General features: G+C 45.5%; 1 protein-coding gene across 1 annotated transcript in view; it reads right to left on the reverse strand.

The window, feature by feature from the left end:
* LOC149444948 (rap1 GTPase-activating protein 1-like) overlaps positions 1 to 23,658 on the reverse strand; it is a 159,462-nt gene that overhangs the window by 25,458 nt on the left and 110,346 nt on the right. Inside the window, exons 8-11 of the mRNA XM_089654347.1 lie at positions 6,437 to 6,515; positions 3,941 to 3,994; positions 3,265 to 3,348; positions 94 to 194 (exon numbers count right to left, since the gene is read on the reverse strand). Of these exons, the coding sequence (XP_089510473.1) occupies positions 94 to 194; positions 3,265 to 3,348; positions 3,941 to 3,994; positions 6,437 to 6,515 (318 nt within the window). The remainder of the gene's footprint in view (positions 1 to 93; positions 195 to 3,264; positions 3,349 to 3,940; positions 3,995 to 6,436; positions 6,516 to 23,658) is intronic.

Consider the following 23,658-nt stretch of genomic DNA (forward strand, 5'->3'; position numbering starts at 1 on the left):
GGAAAAATTGCACAATATCAGGATCAATCATTTTTATAAAAAAAAACAATTTTGACTTTTTAAGAAAAGGCCCCTGTGGGGTATTTTTCTCACCCTTTAAAATTTTGCAGTTGAATCTTTTCCCCTAGAAAGTCGATAAATTCTGTGAAGCCCAAACTCTCCTCTGTGTTACTGAACAGCTCCGACTCTGTGACCTGAAACAAGGAGAGGCAACAAGGGTGACAGTACTCTGATGGCGGCCACACACCACCGATAAGATCACTCAATCCATCATTCCATCAATTCACCTACACTGGTTAAATTGAATAAAAATCACAAAATGACCATATTAGTAACCTCAATAATGTGATTGAGCATCTTCTTTATTCTTCCAAAATTAATATCTATGCAAAATCTTTTTTAAGTTTTGGGTGCTAAAAGGTTAGACCCTCGGCCAAGTTGTAAATGCTGTGTGTGTTACCACTGGAGAGATTCAACCTCCATCATTTCTACTGCGGACTACTGTCACAGAGGAAAAAATGTGTGGGAAAATCAAACATTTTAGAGCTGTCTCAGAACAAGGGTACAGGGCAAATCTTCCAATGTGGACCCCTGGTCTGAGGACAGCTGTATAGAAGGGGAATTCCCTTCATTTTGGGAACATTTCCCTAACTACCTGTTGCATCTTTGGGACATGAAGTGAAAGGATATTTTCCAAATGGTACACAGTCAGCAAAAAATAAATGTGTAAGAGGTGGTAGATCTCCCATCATTAATGTTTAGAATTACGAATGGCCGTCTCTTTTATAATTTGGCTGGATTGCTTCAGTGAGACTGCTCACATGTAGGAGTATTCCTGAACAGGGGAGGGGGCCTTGTGGAAGATCCAAATATGCAGAACACAGCAAGGGTGCCACACCAATGGCAATAGAGTTCAGAAAGATCTATAAATATTTTTTAATTGTTTTTGTGTCCAGGTGCTGTTGAATTGATATCTTTCCTAAGTCCTGAAGAAGGGGGAGTGTGTGAGTTCTCAAAATGTGTTGGCCTTTTTTTTAAATTATTGCTAGTCATCTAGTAAACTATCTTTCTGGATTCTGTTACCACTGGCATTGGGTCCTTGCTGCATTCTGCATATTTGGAGGAAAAAAATAAATGGAAGGGGTTTAACTCTTTCCTACTTTATCCAAAACTAAAAAGAAAGTGTAATCAGGTGCTGGGATGCAATAACATGGAGAAAGAGACATTGCTTTTTGTTTTTTTTTACCCTCTACCACGATGCTGATGTTACGCTGCACTATCACCTCCAGCCAGCAGGGGGAGAGCCATAGCCAAGCCAGCCCATAGACTTCTATGCAGAGCACTGAGAATCATGGAAGTTGTTGTTCGAGATGGCAGCCATATAATGGAGCTTATGGACTCTTTGGACTGTGATTTCTAAGAGGCTCTGGGCAGTAATAGGAGTGAGGAGATGGCTTTTATTGAACTTCTCTGGATATTTCTTCCTCTTGGCAGCGAGGGAACTGAGGAGAGCACATATGTTGCATAATCACCACACTGATCAGACAAGAGTATCTTCTCACTCTCTGCTTCCCACCACTGAATCTCCTGAGGAATTCTGTGGAGAGACCCTTTATACAGCGAGCTGCACAGCTGTTTTTTTCACCCTCTACCATGATGCTGATGTTATGCTGCACTATCCCCTCCAGCCAGCAGGGGAGAGCCATAGCCAAGCAAGCCCATAGACTTCTATGCAGAGCACCGAGAAACATGGAAGTTGTTGTTCGAGATGGTAGCCATATAATGGAGCTTATGGACTCTTTGGACTATGATTTCTAAGAGGCTTTGGGCAGTAATAGGAGTGAGGAGATGGCTTTTATCGAACTGCTCTGAATATTTCTTCCTCTTGGCAGCGAGGGAACTGAGGAGAGCACATATGTTGCATGCTGACCACACTGCTCACAAAAGAGTATCCTCTCATCCTCTCCTTCCCACCGATGAATCCGCTGAAGAATTCTGTGGTGAGACCCTTTATACAGCGAGTGATCACAGCTGCTCAACAGGGTCTGGTAAGAGTAAATTACCCATTATTCACACTGCTAGCAGGGACTTAGTTACTGGAGGCAGTACATTGAGTATATCGCACCTATACTGCACCTTACCACACCTCTACTGCACTTTTACTGCATCTTTACCACAACTATACTGCATGCTGGCTTACTAAAACTGCTAAGTGCACCACCGCTTCTTAAAGGGCCCCAACAAAGAGCAACATAAAACACTACCTTTCAAGCAAAACCATCCTGCAAGTTCCCTTTGTTCCTTTCTATCTTTCTTTCATTCCTACAGACAGTGCACACCCAGTCGATCTAGGCCTAGCATAGTCACCATTAACCCCTTGGCGCCGGCACTTCCCGGCCCTTTAAGGGTTTCAGGAGGTGGACAGGGTTTTAGTGTCATGTGACCGCCGTGATTCGCTGTCATGGCAGTCACATGATTGGAAAGGGTCCCGATCACAAGAGGAGATCGGGACCTTTCTGTGGGTACTGGACATGTGTGCTGGGAGCGTGCAGGGCACGCGCTCTCAGCACATATGTTTTTTTTATTTCCACACGAATGTGCGGCCGCTCGGCATCAGATGCCGAGAGGCCGCACATTTGGGTGAGCTCGGCGTAAAGAGGTTACAGAACTTCAATAGTATAGTCTCCTGTATTCAGTACAGTAAATCAAACTTTAATACTGCTCACTGCTGCACTTTAGGTGACCGTGCTACTGTTTATGCTGATCTGGATGGCAAATGTCATCTTATGCCTAGTCCTTATTGCTAATCACTCTGTATGCTAAATTGTGTCATTACCTTTTTTAACCCATTTTCATGTTTGCCTTGTTACCAACCATATCAGGTGAAAATTTATTAAGCTTGCTTTTTGTACCTGTTTTATTTGATATAGCAATACTATTGTGTATTAAGTATTACTTTCAGTGATTTTCTGTGATATTGTATGTTTGTACATCCAACCTGGTGTATCAGAGGGGCTAAAGTTCTTGAGAAGGTCGAGGCAAAGAACAGACGACTCATCCTATCCAGCGGCTCATTGGCGTTAGCTCTACAAAAGTCTTGACTATACATATACTTTAAATCAAGATCAGGACACCTTATCTACTGTGAGTCAGTTACTACAGCCCTGTATGAGATTATATATATATATATATATATATATATATATATTTATATAATTATTCAGAAATAAACCAATTTCATGTGTCAACATTTTTTTCCCTTACCTGTGCTGGTTTCTGATAGATGACCCCAAATTTGAAGTTATTGGTCATGACGTGTTCATCAAATGTCACCAGGAGCTGAGAGGCCTGAAGAAAGAATTTTTGGTAGAGGAGATCAGAGACTTCTTAGATAGCCAAAAAATGTCCATAACCAGCAAGGTCCTCACATGTGGACTTATGAACTGCAATATGCAAAGAATAAAGCTATAACCTATCTCCGCCTTTCAGAATTTAACTTTTAGCACTCTTCCCAGACTCATGAATTGTAATAGGTCACTGCCATGGAATACTGTGAGCCAGTGCAGGTCAACACCATTTCCTTTAAAGGAGGACCTTGCTATTCCTATAGGAGCTGAAGGTAGGAGAGACTTTAGAGAGGAGTTGGGTCACTCATGCTTGCTCCATACCTCCTCTTTCATTTCGGTATCCAGGGCAGGAACTTCTATTTTATTTAACTTTCTTCAGCTAGCACTAAGAAGGGGATATTAGGATTTAATACAAAGAGGCATTGCAGAGTTACACAAAGTACATTTTTCATATACATCGGTAAATAAATCCATAAGGACACACATAGACCAAAAATAAGTTTCATATTTGCTGGAGATTTTTTTCTGGCACATGAACATGTTATGTTCTGGAAAGTGCTGACCAATCAGAAAGTGCCATTTTAGGACCTCACCTTCATGTAAAGGACTGGAAAGAACCTCTCCACAGACAATTCTTCACATAAGACCTGACAAGGAGAAATTTGAGAATTATAGCTTAACTTGAGTAGACATACATGCAGGATATTTCTACGGTCTACTGGGTGTGAACAGTAAATATTGGTGGATCTGCATGGGTTTAATTTGCCAAGAGTTCAATCAACTGCTTTCCCGCCGCCCTATAGCAGAAATGCTGGTACAGGCGACGGCTGCGCAAAATCACGTATATACACACACGTGATTTTGCATTTCCGGGTAGGCGATGTCAATCACTGGGTCCCGGCTGGTGATTCTCGGCCAGCACTTGGCAATCATCGGGGTAAGCTGACAGGAGAGACCTGTGTGTAAACAATACAGGTTTCTCCCCTGTCAGCGTGGACATGCTGCTTTGTATTGCTCTGCATAGCAGAGAGATACAAAACAGCATGCCTCCCTAGTAAAACAGCACACAGTTAACCCTTTGATCGCCCAGCAGTTAACCCCTTCCTGCCCAGTGTCAGTGCTTTTTAGTAGCACTGATCACTTTATTAATGTCACTGGGGATATCAGTGGCTGTTAGACAGTGTCAGAATGCCTGTCACAGTCCCGCTATAAGTCGCTGATCACCACCATTACTAGTATAAAAAAAATTAAATTTCCAGTATATATACCGCCATTTGTAAATGCTATAACTTTCACATAAACCAATTAATTTACACGTATTGGGCTTTTTTTTTTGCAAAGACTTGAAGCAGAATACATTTTGGCCTAAACTTATGAAGACATTTGATTTTTAGAATTATTTTTATTGGATACGTTTTATAGCAAAAAGTAAAAAATGTTGTTGTTTTTTTTAAATTGTCACTGTTTTTTTTGTTCATAGCGCAAAAACAAAACAAAACACAGAGGTGATCAAATACCACCAAAAGAAAGCTCTATTTGTGTGAAAAAAAGGATATATATTTAAGTTATATACAGCGTTGCATGACTGCGCAATTGTCAGTTAAAGTAACGCGGTGCTGTACTGCAAAAAATGGCCTGGTCAGGAAGGGGGGGGGGGTAAATCCTCTGGAGGGCGAGGGGTTAATATTGTTCAAAGTTCAGCAAAATCAAATTTATAAACGAATCCCCATGATGTCTATGATGTCTATAGGGGTGAATCTTGTTGCTACATTCTGGCCATTTTTATGGCTAAGAGGCAAACTACTGTCGCAAAATGGCGCAGAAAGCTGGACACTGCAGTCAGGAACATGTACCAATGCAGAAAAACATATAAAAAAAAAATATTCTACAGCTGGGAGAGGATCTTTTTATGTGACTTTGAGTTTAACATTGAAAATATGCAAATCCTTTAACCAGGGGCGGACAGACCATTTGGAAACTAGTGCGATGCCCGAGGGCCCGGGGTCAGTAGGGGGCCCCATGAGATGCCCCTGGTACCTTTTTTCATAGGCTTTTTTGAGTTTGGGCAAGGACACAGGGGCCCCATTATCCCCTATTGTCCGGGGGCCCCATGAGTTGTCAGTCCGCCCCTGACTTTAACTAACCTCCTTGGGGGATGTATTAAAGCTGTACGCAGTGTTACAGAAACAGTTCAATTTTCACAGGCAGCTTTAGTGACAGGTTACACTGGCAGCGCATATTTGGCTGAGGAATGGATTTTTCTACATTTATCTTTGATTACAGGCAGCAGCACCCCAATCTGATTCATTTCTTTTTTAATAAAAAAAGATTTAATTTTCATTTTTCAATTCCAGAATATATATGCCATTTGTAGATGCTAAAACTTCCACATAAACCAATGAATTTACATATATTGGCAATTCTTTTTAGCAAGTGGTTCTGATTTACTATCGCTGTTCTCTAGCCGGTCTAAAACCACTTTTGACCTAAAGGGACGCTTTTTGGACGCCATGGACGTTTCTCAGTTTCCAGGCAGAAAGAACGGTACAAATGCAGGCAGGGCGCCGGACAAAGCACTCGGGACACAATGTATGTGAAATGGTTTGATACAGGAATGGAATACTATCAGATTTTAGTGTATTGAGTGAATGTCACATTTTTACATTTTTGAATTTCCGGCTGTTCCGTCCCCCGTACGTCCCGACGTCAAAGGGAACGGAACCCGGAAGACAGATGCCGGCATCGGCCGGAGGACATTACAGGGGACACTGCAGGAGGGACATCGCGGGAGCGCAGGACAAGGTAAGTTAAACAGGGATCGCTGGACAAGCGCTGCAGTGTATTCCCAAGTGTAGCTCGGGGTTACTGCTTCTGGTACTGAAACTTTACCCCGAGCTACACTCGGGAATACCGCCAGGGGGGGGGTTAAAAAAAAAAAACAAGACTTTAGTATCTTTAAACCCATGGTAGCAGCAAACCCGAACCTAATCACTAGTGCACAGTGCAGGGAGAGAAAACAAGAACAAATTAAGGAGAAAACTGTATTTTTTAAATCAAATATTATCCACGTTGCTCTCCCAGCCCCTTACCTGCGCCATCTGCACCGCATTTGGGAAATGCTGGAAGCTGGATGTTTCAACCACATGATGTTTGGTACCAGACTTGGTTCTACAATAAAAAGATGAGACACATTTGTCATCATTTGTCATCACTTCCATATTTTTATATTTTTTCAATTTATAGTATTTCACAATCAATGGTCTAAATAATGTAAATAAATACTATGTAATCTACATATAGTATGTAATGAAGGAGCTGTACAAATGTTACATATGAATGTATCATCTTGCTTTGTTTTCTGACTCTTAGAAACGACTGATTATCCGATGAAATGAAAACTAAAAGCTTTCCAATTTCTGACCCCCCGGAGGGTTTGGGGTCCACTCAGTCTATCTGCATTTACAGCATATTTTAGTATATATGAACCCTTACTTTCTTACCCGTGAATGGCTGTGCTGGGGATATGTCAGCACAAGTCTGATCGTTGGAGGACAGGCAGGCTGTGCTCCCAGCACTGAGAGAAAACTGACCAGGCTGGGATGGATGTGCTTCTATACCTAGCATGGTCAGTGTGAAATAGGAAAGCCGGGTATTTCAACAAAAAAAGTAATACAAAGAGAACAGGATACTTTTTAATTCGGGTATATGGTTGCACAGACACATATCAGAAATATGAAAGTTTGGGGTAACTGTTTAATTCAAACTCTCTTTTCATTTTTCAATTTTGAATAATGCCCATATGCCTGATCACAATGCTCACTGGTGCGTTTTGATGTGCTGTGTTGAGATAAAATGTGTAGGTGTGTTACAATCTGCATTGCAGCGCTTTGATAGTCCACACAATTCTTGGGCTGCTGTAAAGCAGGAACACACCAGGACGATGTGAATCTGTCATTAGTGTCCGGGCTTTTTTTCTTTCATTTTGCATCTTAATATGGAGATATAAAGGAAAGGAAACAAAGGATAAATACCATAGATTGTACGCCCTTTGAGGGTTTGGGACTGATATGAATGTACAATATATATGTAAAGCGCTGTGTGACGGCGCAATATAAGTACCTGAAATAAATAAATAAATATATAAGACCCCTGGAGGACAGAGGGAGAAATCCATCCATCCTAATCATACACAGCCTGAGCCTGAGAGACCCCCAGAGGGAAAATTGAAGCACTACATCCATAAACCTTTACTTTTGGAAGTATACCAACTCTGGAAATTCCCTTTTCTGTCCAATTTAGCACAAAAAGTTGTTTCAGCCCAATCACAAGTTAGGCTGACATCAGGGGCGGACTGACCATTTGGAAACTCCTGGCACTGCCTGAGGGCCCGGGGTCAGTAGGGGGCCCCATGAGATGCCCCTGGTACCTTTTTCATAGGCTTTTTTTGAGTTTGGGCAAGGACACAGGGGCCCCATGATCCCCTATTGCCCGGGGGCCCCATGAGTTGTCAGTCCGCCCCTGGCTGAAATTAAGGTGAGCAGATATATAAGAAAGGTGTACCTGATTGTTTGGAATACGATCACGGAGTGGACACAGCATTGGATCTCTATATAATATAATTTTTACAATTTGGGACACTTTTTGTGAATCTAAAATTTTTTTGGACACATTTTTTTTGGACACAATTTTTTTTTTTGTACACATTTTTGAACATACACATATATAATCTAATTTTTATGAAATATTTCACATAATATATTATTGCACATTATAAAATTATATTCACATTTGCTCATTTATTACAGTAGTTTTATGCAAGCTATTTTTTTAATACTTTTTGAATATCAATATATATATTGAGCACTGTTAGCACTTTATAGCAATTTGTTCACATTTATTGAGTGGAGTGCAACACTAATTATAAATTTATTTTTAGCATTTTCTTTTACAAAGAATTTTATTATAGAATAGATAACAGCAGAGAATCAATCAAAAACAGACGCATCGACCGACAGGAATAAAACATACAAGATTTTTGATGAATAATACAGAATATGTACTGATGGAAAGACAAGAAAATAAACTGCGTACACAAGTGCCGTATATATTAAAAAAAAAAAAAAGAAAACAATAAGTTGCAAAACTGGTAGACATTTAGAAACCAATGACATAATAAACTGTTAGGAAAGGTTGTCACTCTATCAGCATACAGAAGGGGGGGAAGATAGGAGATGGAGCCTCACTGAATGCAAATAGGTACTCCACACGCAGGGCTCTCAATGGAGTCCAGCATATGGATTATTTTTGGCATTTTCACACAGGTATATGAGTATGTGTAATAGTGAACCACATTAATATTATTTAAGCACATTAATTTATTTAAGCCATAGTAGCTCACAAGCACAATTTTATTTAATTAGTGTCTGGCCCACCATGTCCATATATCAGGATTAGGGATGAGGTACAGATTCGCCACACAGAGGGTTGGTGACCCCAATCAAGGGCTGCTAAGGCACTATCATCTTCTTCCCCCCACTGTTCTGCTAATCCTGCCATAGCCCTGAAGAAAGAGGAGTCTTCAGAATTATTTGATCACACAATCACTGACCTGCTGCAGGCAGCTCTTGGTCATACTGCAGCATTCCTCTTTTTAGTTATTGAAGATGAGGAAGAGAACACCAGGGTCATGAAGGGAGAGGAGGGTTCAGCCATACAACAGTGTCATGTTTCACATGACTGTCATATTCTTTTAACCAGTACACACCTGGCCAATAGCCAAAAGGCGGCCAGCAAAATGTACTGCATTTCCGGGTTGGATGCCAAATGGCGTCCTCCCGCACATGCGCAGTTTACGCTCCTGCAGAGCCGCGCTGTGGCGCGATCTGTCACTGGCCGTGTAACTCGGACATGGCCGATGACAGATCTGAGTATCGGCCCCATTGCCGGTACCATGTGACCTGCTGTGACCAATCACAGCAGGTCACATGACAGTTGTATACAATGGATGGCTTCATTCATGCCATCCATTGTATACTAGTGTCTAGCTGTGAATGGTCACAGCTAATCACATGCACATGTCATGTGATTAGCTGTGGGCAAATCACAGCTAAGCACAAAAAAAAAAAAAAACCCTGAATGAATCGATGTCATTCAGGTAAATGCTTGCTTATAGCAAAGTAATTCTTTGCTATAAGCAAATTGTGTAAAAAAAAAAAAATACTGATCACTTCCCCAAAGTAGTACAATGTTACTATGGTAACATTGTACTACTTTGGACATAGTGAAATATGAAAAGAATATCTTAAAAAAAATAAAAAAAATGTAATAAAAAATAATAAAAAAAAAATATATATATATATATATTTTTTTCATACTGTCACCAGTCAGTGTCCCTGATCACCGCCATGCCAGTTATATGATGATGCTGTACTGCACTGGTGACAGTATGTAAAAAAAAAATAGTGAAAATAATTTTTTTAATTTTTGTCATTTTTCGAAAAATGACAAAAAAAATACAACTTCAAAAAACTCGCCATGCCTCTTATGAAGTACGTCGGACTGTCTACTTTGCAAAAAGGGGTCATTTGGGGGATATCTGTACTGTTCTGACTAGAGATGAGCGAATCGAACATGACGAAGTGGAATTCGTTTCGAAGATTTGGAAAAATTCGATTCGGTACGAATCCGAAGATTAGCAAACTTCGGATGCACGAATCAAATTTTCCCAAAAATGGCGGCGACATGTGTGGCGACGGAGCGGGGATCTCTGGGAAGGTGCGCAGACAAGGCGCGCTGACCCATAATGCATTTATTCATGACATGTGATCGCATTAGCCAATCAGCAGCCAGCCAGCCAGCACTGTGTAATGGTGGAGCTATAAATCGCGGCCATCTTAGAATTCTCCATTAGCCTCCGGTCATTCAAGAGAGACAGACCTGTGTGTATGAAGGGACAGAGTTAGGGCCACAGAGACTTTAGGGCCACAGAATCGTTACTCAGGGACACAGAATCGTTACTCAGGGACACAGAATCGTTACTCAGGGACACAGAATCGTTACTCAGGGACACAGAATCGTTACTCAGGGACACAGAATTGTTACTCAGGGACACAGAATCGTTACTCAGGGACACAGAATCATTACTCAGGGACACAGAATCGTTACTCAGGGACACAGCTATCAAAGAATCGAAAATTTAAAGTGACATACACCCTTTTTTTTTTTGGTGGCTGTCGTGCACAGTTGGTGCTGCAATTGACCGATTGTGCTAAATACAATAGTACAATAGTGCTTCACAACCACTATTGTACGTTCAAAGAGTTAAATCCATTTACACGCCGGCTGGCGGTAATATTTTTTGGGTGATTAGTGCATTCCAAAGACATAAACGTACAGTTTCCAGCCAACGGCAAGCTGCAATTGACCGATTGTGCTAAATAAACTGACTTTCTGCTTCACAACCACTATTGTACGTTCAAAGAGTTAAATCCATTTACACGCCGGGTGGCGGTAATATTTTTTGGGTGATTAGTGCATTCCAGTGACATAAACGTACAGTTTACAGCCAACGGCAAGCTGCAATTGACCGATTGTGCTAAATAAACTGACTTTCTGCTTCACAACCACTATTGTACGTTCAAAGAGTTAAATCCTGTTTTATGTTTGGGGTGCTTATTGAATTAAAGAGTATGTCAGACAACACGCAGAGGAGTGGCAGAGGAGGCAATGTTTCAGGAGCGAGGAGACGTGGCAGCAGAGGAAGGGGTCGAGGCAGCACTAGTCGCAGCCAGAGGCCAGTGCTCCCGGTGTCATCCAGCGGTCGTGTCTCCACCGACAACCCTGCCGTCATCGATTGGTTGACTCGGTCGTCTTCTTCTTCCCAGGTCACCTTTGACACCTACAGCCAACGGTCGGTGTGTACGTCAGACACAACCGTTAGTTGGCATGGCCCGGGAGCAAGCCCACTGAAATCACGTGTCCTCTACCTGCCCCTGTCCTTTGGTGTTCCCTCACCAAGCGAAGTATCGCATGCTGTGGGCTCAGCCCCACTGTACAGTGAGGAAGAGCTAACAGAGGGCGGTCAGGAACGGGGGGAGACATCCGCCTCTTCAGCAGCCAGGCGAAGAAGTACTGGCGAGGAGAGTGGCTCGGTAGCCGGTCTAGAGACAGGTCTGTCTCCTGACCCACACACAGCCGAGGGGGCTAGTAGTGACGCGGAGACCCTAATTGATGATGATGAGGCTGATCGCACTTGGCTGCCTCGTCGTCATCAGGCTATTGCTTCCGCATCATCAGGAGAAGAGGGTGCTAGCTTGCCAGCGAGCAAAACAGTCGGTGGGTTGCCCAGGAGGCAGCAGGGTCGCAGCAGTGTCAGTGGAGGCAAACGGCCACGGAGTAGAGCACCAGCTCCACTGCAGCCTACCACCACGGCCAGTAGTGGTGCCGGTGTGCACGGAGGAAGTAGCAGTCAGCCAGTGAGGAGTAGCGGGGGCAAAGTTTCCTACTCGGCGGTGTGGCAATTTTTCGTCAAGCCGCCCGAGGAAGTAAACATAGCCGTATGTCGACTATGTGGCCAGAAAGTCAAGCGTGGCCAGGGGGCCCATGTTGGGACTACAGCGTTGCGTCAGCATATGCAGCGTCGCCATTCGGTGGCCTGGGAAAACCGTGATAAAGATACGGCGGTTCTGCCTGCCCCAGCCCCCGCTCCATCACCCGCTCCGTTACTTGCTCCGTCACCCGACGTCAATCGCCCTCTATCAGCCAGTCAAGGCTCCAACACCTCTGCTGAGGGGAGTTGTCGCTCGTTGGCATCTTCCGCTCGTTCAGATGCTCCTTCTCCTGCTACTCCTCTTCACGGATTCTGTCAGCAGTCTTTCTTGGAATCCGTTTCCAAGAGACAACAGTTTGCGAGCACGCACCCGACGGTGCAGAAGCTGAACGTCCTCCTGTCCAAGTTGCTGGTGCTGCAGTCCCTCCCTTTCCAAGTGGTGGACTCAGCACCTTTCCGAGAAATGATGGCTTGTGCCGCGCCGCGGTGGAGAGTGCCAAGCCGTCATTTCTTCGCCAAAAAGGCAGTGCCAGCCCTGCATTCACATGTAGAAGAGATGGTGGGCCAGTCTTTGAGCATGTCGGTCTCTGCCAAAGTGCACGGCAGCGCCGACGTGTGGAGCTGTAACTACGGTCAGGGACAGTACATGTCATTTACGGCCCACTGGGTGAACGTGGTGCCGGCACAGCCGCACCAGCAACTTGGACAGGTCACGCCGCTTTTGCCTCCACGTTTGCACGTCCTTGGTCCAGCAAAGATGTCCGCCTCTATCACCTCTTCTTCCGCCGTGTCCTCAGCCGCCACCCCTGTGCCAAGTCCCATTACCCGACCGGCATATCACATGTGCAGGGCGCAACGGTGTCACGCTGTGCTGCACCTGGTATGCCTTGGCGAACGTAGTCACACAGGGGAGGAACTTCTGAGTGTAATGAACAGAGAAATCGACAGATGGCTGTCTCAGCGCAAACTGAAAATCGGAACCATGTTGACCGACAACGGAAAGAACATGGTGTCTGCTCTGCGTCAAGGAAGGTTGTGCCATGCGCCATGCATGGCTCACGTGTTCAATCTGGTTGTCAAGCGGTTCCTAAAATCCACCATCCCACTGCAAGACATCTTTAAAATGTCACGTAAACTTTGCATGCATTTCAGCCATTCCTACACCGCAAAGCACACCCTCCTTGAGCTGCAGCGGCAGAACGGAATTCCACAGCATCGCCTGATCTGCGACGTTGTAACAAGGTGGAATTCAACCCTACATATGTTAGACCGCCTTTACGAACAGCGAAAGGCCATCACCGATTTCCTGATGTTACAAGCGGATAAAGGTACTCCCCTGTGTAACTTAGATGTCAGCCATTGGCAGCTCATGCGTGACACCTGCCGCTTGCTCAGGCCCTTTGAGGAGGCCACGCTATTCGTGAGTCGGCAGGACTATGGGATGAACGACGTCATTCCTCTGTTGCACGTCCTGGAACAAATGCTGTTAACAATGGCTGGTCAGGGTGCGGTAGACGTGGCGCACAGATCTCAACGCCACATGACCCCTGTGGGGGCAGGACAGGAAGAAGAGGAGGAGGTAGAGGAGGACATTGGTGCTCAGGAATTATTGAGTGAAATGGGTGGTTTTTCCACTCAGCGGACAGGAGTGGAGGAGCAGGAGCATCTGGTAGAGGAGGAGGAGGAGACAGAGGACCCAGACGCACCGTGGCAGTATGCTGTGGAGATGGAGGCAGGGAGTCCCTCGCATTCCTTGGCACAAATGGCCCATAGCATGCTCGGTTGCTTGCGTAGCGACAGCCGAATAATAACCATCAGACAGAGGGATGACTTTTGGCTGTCCACCTTGTTGGACCCTCGCTACCGTTCAAAAATGGTGGCCTTTTTCACACCTGCTGAGAGGGAGGCCAAAATAAAGTACTATAAAAACCACCTATGTAGTCATGCAGTATATAGCCCTATCGGCCACTTTCTGGCATCCAGTTGCTGTAGCCCCCATCACCACACTGTGCCACGGGCCCCTGTACCGCCTTCTCATACTGCTGCCAGATCCATCCTCTGCCATGTGCGTCTTTGTCGTCTGCTCACGCTGCTGGGTTCCAGTTTTAAACCTAGGCCTGTGTATGGCTTCCGAATACTGCTGCCTCCACCGCCACCCTGCGCCATGTGCCTCTGTCGTCTGCTCACGCTGCTGACGGCTTCCGCTTTTTAAACTAGTCCTGTGTATGTCTTCCGAATACTGCTGCCTCCACCGCCACCCTGCGCCATGTACCACTTTCAGGTCTCCTTACACTGTTGGTGGGTTCCATTTTGTGATAGGGTGCTGTATGGCCTTCCATTGCTGCTGCCTCCACCGCCACCCTGCGCCATGTGCCTCTGTCGTCTGCTCACGCTGCTGACGGCTTCCGCTTTTTAACCGAGGCCTGTGTTTGGCTTCCGAATACTGCTGCCTCCACCGCCACCCTGCGCCATGTGCCTCTGTCGTCTGCTCACGCTGCTGACGGCTTCCGCTTTTTAACCTAGGCCTGTGTATGGCTTCCGAATACTGCTGCCTCCACCGCCACCCTGCGCCATGTGCCTCTGTCGTCTGCTCACGCTGCTGACGGCTTCCGCTTTTTAACCTAGGCCTGTGTATGGCCTTCAATTGAAGCTGCTTCTGCTCCGCCACTCTGCCATTGGACTCTTGATAGTCGTCTCCCCACGCTGCTGCTGGGGGGGACTTTTTAACATAGGCCTCTGTATGGCCTTCACTTTTAGCTGCTTACGCTCCGCCACTCTGCCATGGGCCCCTGTACCGCCTCCTCATGCTGCTGCCAGGCCCGTAATCTGCCATGGGCCCCCGTACCGACTCCTCATGCTGCTGCCAGGCTCGTAATCTGTCATGGGCCCCTGTACCGCCTCCTCATGCTGCTGCCAGGTCCAGAGTGTGTCATGGGTCCCTGTACGGCCTCCCATTGCTGCTGTCTCCATCGCCACACTCTGCCATGTGCCACTTTCAGGTCTCCTCACACTGCTGGTGGGTTCCATTTTGTCATAGGGTGCTGTATGGCCTCCCATTGCTGCTGCCTCCACCGCCACACTGTGGCTCCACACTCTGGTTTTGGCCCCGTGACTGCCCAAATGAGTGAAGTGTGCGGTGATTCTAAGATCGACGGCACTCATCTGCATGTCATACTGACTGACAGTATTATTTCTCTTCCCCAGCAGACTCCAAGGGCATTTAAATTAAAGGTACAGTGTTCTGCACTAATATAAAGGCTCTCTGAAGCCTAGAAACACCCTTTTTATAAGATAAATTCGCAGCGAATATATTCGCCTCGAATCAAATTTATTCCGCGAATTCGGCGAATCAGCCGAATCGAATTTTTGAATAATTCGCTCATCTCTAGTTCTGACATTTGGGGGATATCTGTACTGTTCTGACGTTTGGGGGATATCTGTACTGTTCTGACATTTGGGGGATATCTGTACTGTCCTGACATTTGGGGGATATCTGTACTGTCCTGACATTTGGGGGATATCTGTACCGTTCTGACATTTGGGGGATATCTGTACTGTTCTGACATTTGGGGGATATCTGTACTGTCCTGACATTTGGGGGGTATCTGTACTGTTCTGACATTTGGGGGATATCTGTACTGTTCTGACGTTTGGGGGATATCTGTACTGTTCTGACATTTGGGGGATATCTGTACTGTTCTGACATTTGGGGGATATCTGTACTGTTCTGACATTCTTGGACCTCAATAAATTAGATTGGCCGTCAGTACTTCAGGATTGATCAATATTCAGATATATCCCATAGTTTGTGAACTCTATAACTTTCCTAGAAACTAAATAATACATCCTAATTTGGGTTATTTTCACCAAAGACATGTAGCAGAATACATCTCGGCCTAAATTTATGAAGAACAATTATTTATTTGCAAACTTTTATAACAGAAACAAAGAAAAACATGTTTTTTTTAACATTTTCGGTCTTTTTTTGATAATTTAGCAAAAAATAAAAACCCCAGTGGTGATTAAATACCACCAAAAGAAAGCTCTAGTTATGTGAAGAAAATGATAAAATTTTAGTTTGGGTACAATGTTGTATGACCGCGCAATTGTCATTCAAAGTGTGAGAATGCTGAAACCTGAAAAATGGCCTGGGCAGGAAGGTGTAAAATTGCCCGGTATTCAAATGGTTAAGTGTTCTCTATGTTTTGTCTCGGCTCCTCCCTTTCCTCTGGTTTAGTTCATGCTGTATAGATAGCTCCACCCCTTTTCCCAGTAAGGCATTTCAGCTTCTAGCCTCATGTTATGAAGCAGATCCAGGGGCGTATTTACCACAAGGCAAACAAGGCATTTGCCTAGGGTGGCATTTTTCAGGGGGGGGCAGCAGCATTTTTCAGGGGGGCAGTGACGTCCCCTGAAAGAAGGAAAGGAAGAAGGGACACGCAGCACAGGGACCAGGTGGGATCTGAGAAAGTCTGTGGGCTGCTTGATGATGTATGTAGAGCCTGACTCTTGTTCCCAAAGATGTCCGGAGCTGTGAAGTTGAGTGTCTTATCTCTTCCCGGGGTGGGGGTTGCCAGGGTATGGGGGGTGGTGGTAGTGGAAGGCTCTCTCGGGTGGGGGGCTGGGGTGTTGTTGGTCAATGGGGGGACCCAAATTTTGTGTTGCCTAGGGCAGCACGAAACCTAAATACACCACTGAGCAGATCACATTATGATCTTTTGACCTATCCGATGTCCATTGTTCTCTCAGTTTATGGAATAAAATTCACAAGATCTACAAGGTGTCATCTGGATTGAGTCACTGCCCGTGTCATTCAACTAAGATTGGAGTTATCGCTATCTCACCACAACTGTAAGTTACAGAGATCACACTATCAATACTTAGATTGGAGAGACAGAACCAACAGTAAGGGAACATAAGGCTACAAGCAGTAAGGCTCCGTTCACACCGATGTGGTTTGTAGTGCATTTTGCAGAAACGCACTACAGTCCATTTAACTTGGTTTCCTATGGGACACGTTCACATCTATGCTTTTTTGAGCTGCTGCGTTTTTAGAAAGGGTCGGGTACGTATTTAAAAGCAAAAAACAGCATTTTGCTACAATAGAGTTCAATGGAAAAGCTGCTGAAATGGTAGTGCATTTTTGCTGCGTTTTTGAAGCATTTTGCATTTTTATTCTACCCAGAAACAACCCCCCCCCCCACCAGAAAAAAAAAAACACAAAATGAACTGCGAAAAGCGCTGCAAAACAGACAAAAAGCAAACTGCATAGGTGTGAACGGAGCCTAAAAGGACAGCGATGTTCCAACAGTTGCTCACTTGGAATCCGGCTCTGGCGATGAGGAGCTGGTAGATGATCATGTGGCAGACCGTCAGTGGGTGCCACAAATCAGAGAGGAGGAAAGTTCAGAGGGAGAAGCAGAACAACAGAGAGGAAGGATTTTGTCCAGGTGCAGAGAACTGAAAATAATCTGGCAGCACTGCACCACAGGCAGGGCTGCTGTTAGAAACCACAGGGCCCCATACAACCAACCTGACAACCCCCCCCCCCTCCCCAAAACAAAACACAGTCTACGATGCTTCAATTATGAATGAAAACAGTGAGTGATTGCTACTGATCACTCATTGTGTTCATTCATGAAAGCAAGGGGCTGGTGTTGTCACAGAAACAGTTCATAAGACAAATCTGTTGTCTTATATCAATGATGGAGGACACATGACCAGTGTATATTTATAAATGTACTTTTCCCTCAGCAACCAATAGTTCTTTTCCAGAGAGATGCATTTATTCGGATAAAGATATTTGTTACAGATGACAGAAATCCAGCTGAATACTTGTAGATATTACCAGTGGTATCCCGAGGCAGGTGCGGGGGGTGTGGCCCACACCAGGTGACACCGACCACACAGGGTGACACCGGACCCGCTCTGCGAAAAGGTAAGTTGTAAAACAAGCCAATGATCCCCACATCCTGAGGGGATCGTCGGCTTTCTTTACAACTTACCTTTTTCGTGGAGCAGGTCCGGTGTCACCCTGTATAGGTTACATGCCGAATAGGTTACATGCCCCGCAGGATGAATGGGATCTGCGGATTGGGGAGCATAATGGATCGGACTCCGATCCATTATGCTCCCTAATCCGCATATCCGAACCATCCTGTGGGGATCGTCGGCATGCAATTTATACGGGTTGACACCGGACCCGCTCCACTTCCAGCTCGGGCTGATTCTGACATTCCTCTCCTACATGTAAAAAATATTTTTTTTTGCTAGAAAACTACTTAGACCCCCCAAACATTAAATATTTTTTAAGCGGACACACTAGAGCAGTGGTCTCCAAACTGCGGCCCTGGGGCCAGATGTGGTCCTTTGCTTACCTCTGTTCAGCCCTTGGGACACTATCCCATCCACAGCAGACACCTATGTTGGGTTGCTATTCCTCCCACTGACTCCAATGATGGGACATTATTTCTCCCACTGAAATCAATGATGAGGTGCCATTCCGCCCACTGCCACCAATGATGGGGAGCCATTTGTCCCACTGAAACAAATGATGGGACGCCGTTCCTGCCATTGACACCAATGATGAGGCATCATTCCTCCCACTGGCACCAATGATGGGGTGCTATTCCTCCCACTGATACCAATGATGGGGCACTATTCCTCCCACTGATACCAATGATGGAGCACTATTCCATCCACTGATACCAATGATGAGGCACTATTCCTCCCACTGACACCAATGATGGGGCACTATTCCTCCCACTGACACCAATGATGGGGCACTATTCCTCCCACTGACACCAATGATGGGGTACTATTCCATCCACTGATACCAATGATGGGGCGCTATTCCCTCCACTGATATCAATGATGGAGCACTATTCCTCCCACTGACACCAATGATGGGGCACTATTCCTCCCACTGATATCAATGATGGGGCACTATTCCTCCCACTGATATCAATGATGGGGCACTATTCCTCCCACTGACACCAATGATGGGGCACTATTCCTCCCACTGATACCAGCAATGGGGCACTATTCCTTCCACCTAAACTAATGAAGGGGCACTGTTTACTTTCACTTATGCTGGGGCATTTTCTAGTCCCACTAACCACAGCCCCCATAGAGTCTGAAGGACAGTAAACTGGCCCTTTGTTTACAAAGTTTGGAGACCCCTGCACTAGAGAATAAATGGTGGGTGTTACATATTTTTATTAAAGAAAACCGACTTGACTCATATATGAAAATCAAATACTGAAAAAACATAACAGCCATGTGCCAAACCCTAGATAAAAAGGCATAATACTTGTAAAAGTTAAAAGTCTATGTGTAGTAAGTCCGTCACTGGCTAACTATATGGGCTGGAGCAAGACTGCCTTCTCTGGAGGGCTGGGAAGCCAGACAATGAAACAGGTTGGGGAAAGGGAGGTGCCAGACCACCTTTAGTGTAGCACAGTTTATCTCATCAGTGGTCTCCAAACTGTGGCCTGGGGTCCAGACGAGGCCCTTTGATTGCTTTTATCAGACCCTTGGGGGGGCATGATTCCCCCCATGTCACAACAGTAGGACATAGTCCCTGACACTGACAATAAGGCACTATTCTTCCCACTGACACCAACAATGGTGCGCTACTGCTCCCACTGACACCAATGATTAGTCATTATTTCACCCCCAATATTAAGATGGGGCACTATTCCTCCCATTGACACAGATGGGGCACTATTCCTCCCATTGACAAAGATGGGGCACTATTCCTCCCATTGACACAGGTGGGGCACTATTCCTCCCATTGACACAGGTGGGGCACTATTCCTCCCATTGACAAAGATGGGGCACTATTCCTTCCACTGACGCCAACCATGGGGCACTATTCCTCCCATTGACACAGATGGGGCACTATTCCTCCCATTGACACAGATGGGGCACGATTCCTTCCACTGACGCCAATCTTGGGACACTATTCCTCCCCCTACTACCAAAGAGGGGACGCAATTTACTCCCACTGGCAACAGGATATTTTCCACTCCCACTGGCCACATTTCAGCCCCCTAAAGTTTGGGAGGGCAGTAAACTGGCCCTATGTTTAGAAAGCTTGGAGACTCCTTTATTAGATCAACAAGGTTAAACAATAAATTCACACTCACAAATGTCGAAGTGGACCGGCAGGGGTCACCACATTGAGCTACCCCTCACACGGTATCTGCACAATGCTTTTTCAAACGCAAATCTTTGGGAAAAATATATTTTAATGAATTCTAATGTACAAAAACACAATATAATACCCAATTTTTTGTAAAATATAAAAGATGATGTTATGCCGAATAAATAGATACCAAACATATCACGCTTTAAAATTGCGTATAGCCCGTGGTACCTAAAAATCTCCATAGGCAGCGATTTAAAGCCTTTACAGGTTACCATTTTAGAGTTACACAGGAGGTCTGGCACTAGAATTATTGCTCTCGATCTGAAAATGCACTTGTGCTGCGATTTCCGTTTACGTATGCGTGGGAGACCAACTCGTATGTTCGACTTTGCATGTGAGCATGGTGGTGGGACAGAACGCTTTACTTTTTAAAAATTATTTATTTAAATTAATTTGTTTTACATTGTAACTCTATTTTTTTTTCTTTTCAATTCACTTCATCACCAGCAGCATATGGTCAACTAATGATGTTTGGGAGTCATTGGGTGGGTTCCCAATAACAACAGCACTATGCAGCCAATCAGAGTATGGCAAGATCATAAACCCTGCCTACTGGCTCCTGGCATTATGGCTCAGTTAAATTATTATTATACAGGACTTCTATAGCTCCGACAGTTTGCTCAGCGCTTTACATTATGGAGGGAGACAGTACAGTAACAATACAAGAGGGATTAGAGGGCCCTGCTCCTTGGAGCTTACAATCTAGGAGGGAGGGGCTAGTGGTACAAGAGGTAATAAGCTGTGGGGGATGGAGTGGTAGGAAGAGTAGAGGATTCCAGTATTAGCTGGGGTCGGGATAGGCTTCCCTGAAGAGATGGGTTTTCAGAGTGCGCCTAAAAGTGAACAGAATAGGCGATAGCCTGATAGATTGGGGTAGGGAGTTCCAGAGGATGGGTGAAGCCCTTGAGAAATCCTGGAGATGGGCATGGGAGGAGGAGACAAGGAGCTAGAGAGTAGGAGGTCTTGCGAGGAGCGGAGAGTACGGTTTGGGTGATATTTAGAGACAAGATCGGTGATGTAATTAGGGGCAGAGTTATAAATGGCTTTATACGTCAGTGTTAGCGTTTTGAATTTTATCCTTTGGGCAATTGGAAGCCAGTGGAGGGATTGGCAGAGAGGGGTGGAGGACACTGAGTGGAGGCCAGTGGAGGGATTGGCAGAGAGGGGTGGAGGACACTGAGTGGAGGCCAGTGGAGGGATTGGCAGAGAGGGGTGGAGGACACTGACTGGAGGCCAGTGGAGGGATTGGCAGAGAGGGGTGGTTGACACTGACTGGAGGCCAGTGGAGGGATTGGCAGAGAGGGGTGGTTGACACTGAGTGGACGCCAGTGGAGGGATTGGCAGAGAGGGGTGGAGGACACTGAGTGGAGGCCAGTGGAGGGATTGGCAGAGAGGGGTGGAGGACACTGAGTGGAGGCCAGTGGAGGGATTGGCAGAGAGGGGTGGAGGACACTGAGTGGAGGCCAGTGGAGGGATTGGCAGAGAGGGGTGGAGGACACTGAATGGAGGCCAGTGGAGGGATTGGCAGAGAGGGGTGGAGGACACTGAGTGGAAGCCAGTGGAGGGATTGGCAGAGAGGGGTGGAGGACACTGAGTGGAGGCCAGTGGAGGGATTGGCAGAGAGGGGTGGAGGACACTGAATGGAGGCAGTGGAGGGATTGGCAGAGAGGGGTGGAGGACACTGAATGGAGGCCAGTGGAGGGATTGGCAGAGAGGGGTGGAGGACACTGAATGGAGGCCAGTGGAGGGATTGGCAGAGGGGGGTGGAGTACACTGAGTGGAGGCCAGTGGAGGGATTGGCAGAGAGGGGTGGAGGACACTGAGTGGAGGCCAGTGGAGGGATTGGCAGAAAGGGGTGGAGGACACTGAATGGAGGCCAGTGGAGGGATTGGCAGAGAGGGGTGGAGGACACTGAGTGGAAGCCAGTGGAGGGATTGGCAGAGAGGGGTGGAGGACACTGAGTGGAGGCCAGTGGAGGGATTGGCAGAGAGGGGTGGAGGACACTGAGTGGAGGTCAGTGGAGGGATTGGCAGAGAGGGGTGGCAGATACAGAGCGGTTATTAAGGTGAATTCTGTAGCTGTTTCTGGGTGGTGTAAAGAAGTTAAACATGCTTGAGATTTGGGAAATGTCTAGCTATAACACTGGTCTATTTCTGCTATCACGCGTCAATGTTTCTATGCTTCATGTTTTGTTTTATGTTTTGTATTTTCTTATATGCCATGTACAGTATGTGGCAGAGTAGATGATGAGTTGTCAGCACACTTTTGACCATACGGTGTATCAGAGATTGCCATGGCAGCTAAATTCTTTGCTGACAGCAAAGACAGTGAACGAGGTCTGTTACAGTGATACATATTTAAAAACAACCTGATTGTTGTTAGAGAACTTGTAAATCTACATTTCTTTGCTACTTTGTCTCATGTTTTCCACTGTTGGCTAATAATACACATCTTTGTCAGGTTTGTCACCAAATAATGCTTCCTTGGAATACAATCAGATCACACATTGGCAGCATACCCCAACAAGACACTGATGGGATGTCAGTTTCTAAAAAATTAAATTCCGCATAATCATTCAATGTGCACTCTTGTGACCCGTAGGGGGTTATTTACCAACACTGGAGAGAGCAAAATCTGGTGCAGTTCTACATAGAAACCAATCAGCTTCCAGGTTTTATTGCCAAAGCTTAGTTGAACGAGCTGAAGCTAGAAGCTGATTGGCTCCCATGCACAGCTGCACCAGATTCTGAGTGCTCTGGTTTTAGTAAATCTCCCCCAGTGTCCCTTGTAACATAAAGAAAACCCTGAAAACTTCCAGAGGACCCAATCAGCTGTATTCTGACTCAGTGGTGGTGGTCATCTGCCAGGTTGACAAGTCTCACATAATTAACCACTTCAAGTCCGGACACTTTTACCCTCTTCCTGTCCAGCCCAATTTTCAGCTTTCAGCGCTATCACACGTTGAATGACAATTGCGCGGTCATGCAACACTGTACCCATATGAATTTCTTAGCATTTTTTTAAGACAGATAAAGCTTTATTTTGGTGGCATTTATTCACCACTGGGATTTATTTTTTTTTTTTGCTATATAAATGAAAAGGTCCAAACATTTTGAAAAAAAGTGTTTTTCTTATAAAAGTTTGCAAATATATAATCTTTCTTCATAAATCTTGGCCAGAATTCATTCAGTTATCTTTTTAGTAAAACAAAGTAACCCAAAATTAGTTTATAACCAAAAATTATAATTAAAAATTTTTTTTTTACATTGTTATTTTATTTTTTTATATTATTTACCGTATTTGCCGGCGTATAAGACGACTTTTCAACCCGTGAAAATCTTTTGAAAAGTCGGGAGTCGTCTTATACGCCGGTATACGGCGAGCCGGTGTCAGGGCGGCACTTTTTCGAGGGGCGGCGCCACCCCCCCTCCTCCTCCAACGGACACCAAGTACAGGGGTGGGCAGAGGGGCTGCTGTACCTTACCTGGCTCCGGTCCCGGTCCCACAACGATCCGGTCCAGGAAGCACGGCTGCTCCTTCTTTCAGTTCGG

Source organism: Staurois parvus, unplaced genomic scaffold (assembly GCF_062004578.1).
Source record: "Staurois parvus isolate SC_StPar_1 unplaced genomic scaffold, SC_StPar_1.0 ptg000758l, whole genome shotgun sequence".
Classification (NCBI taxonomy): Eukaryota; Metazoa; Chordata; class Amphibia; order Anura; family Ranidae; genus Staurois; species Staurois parvus.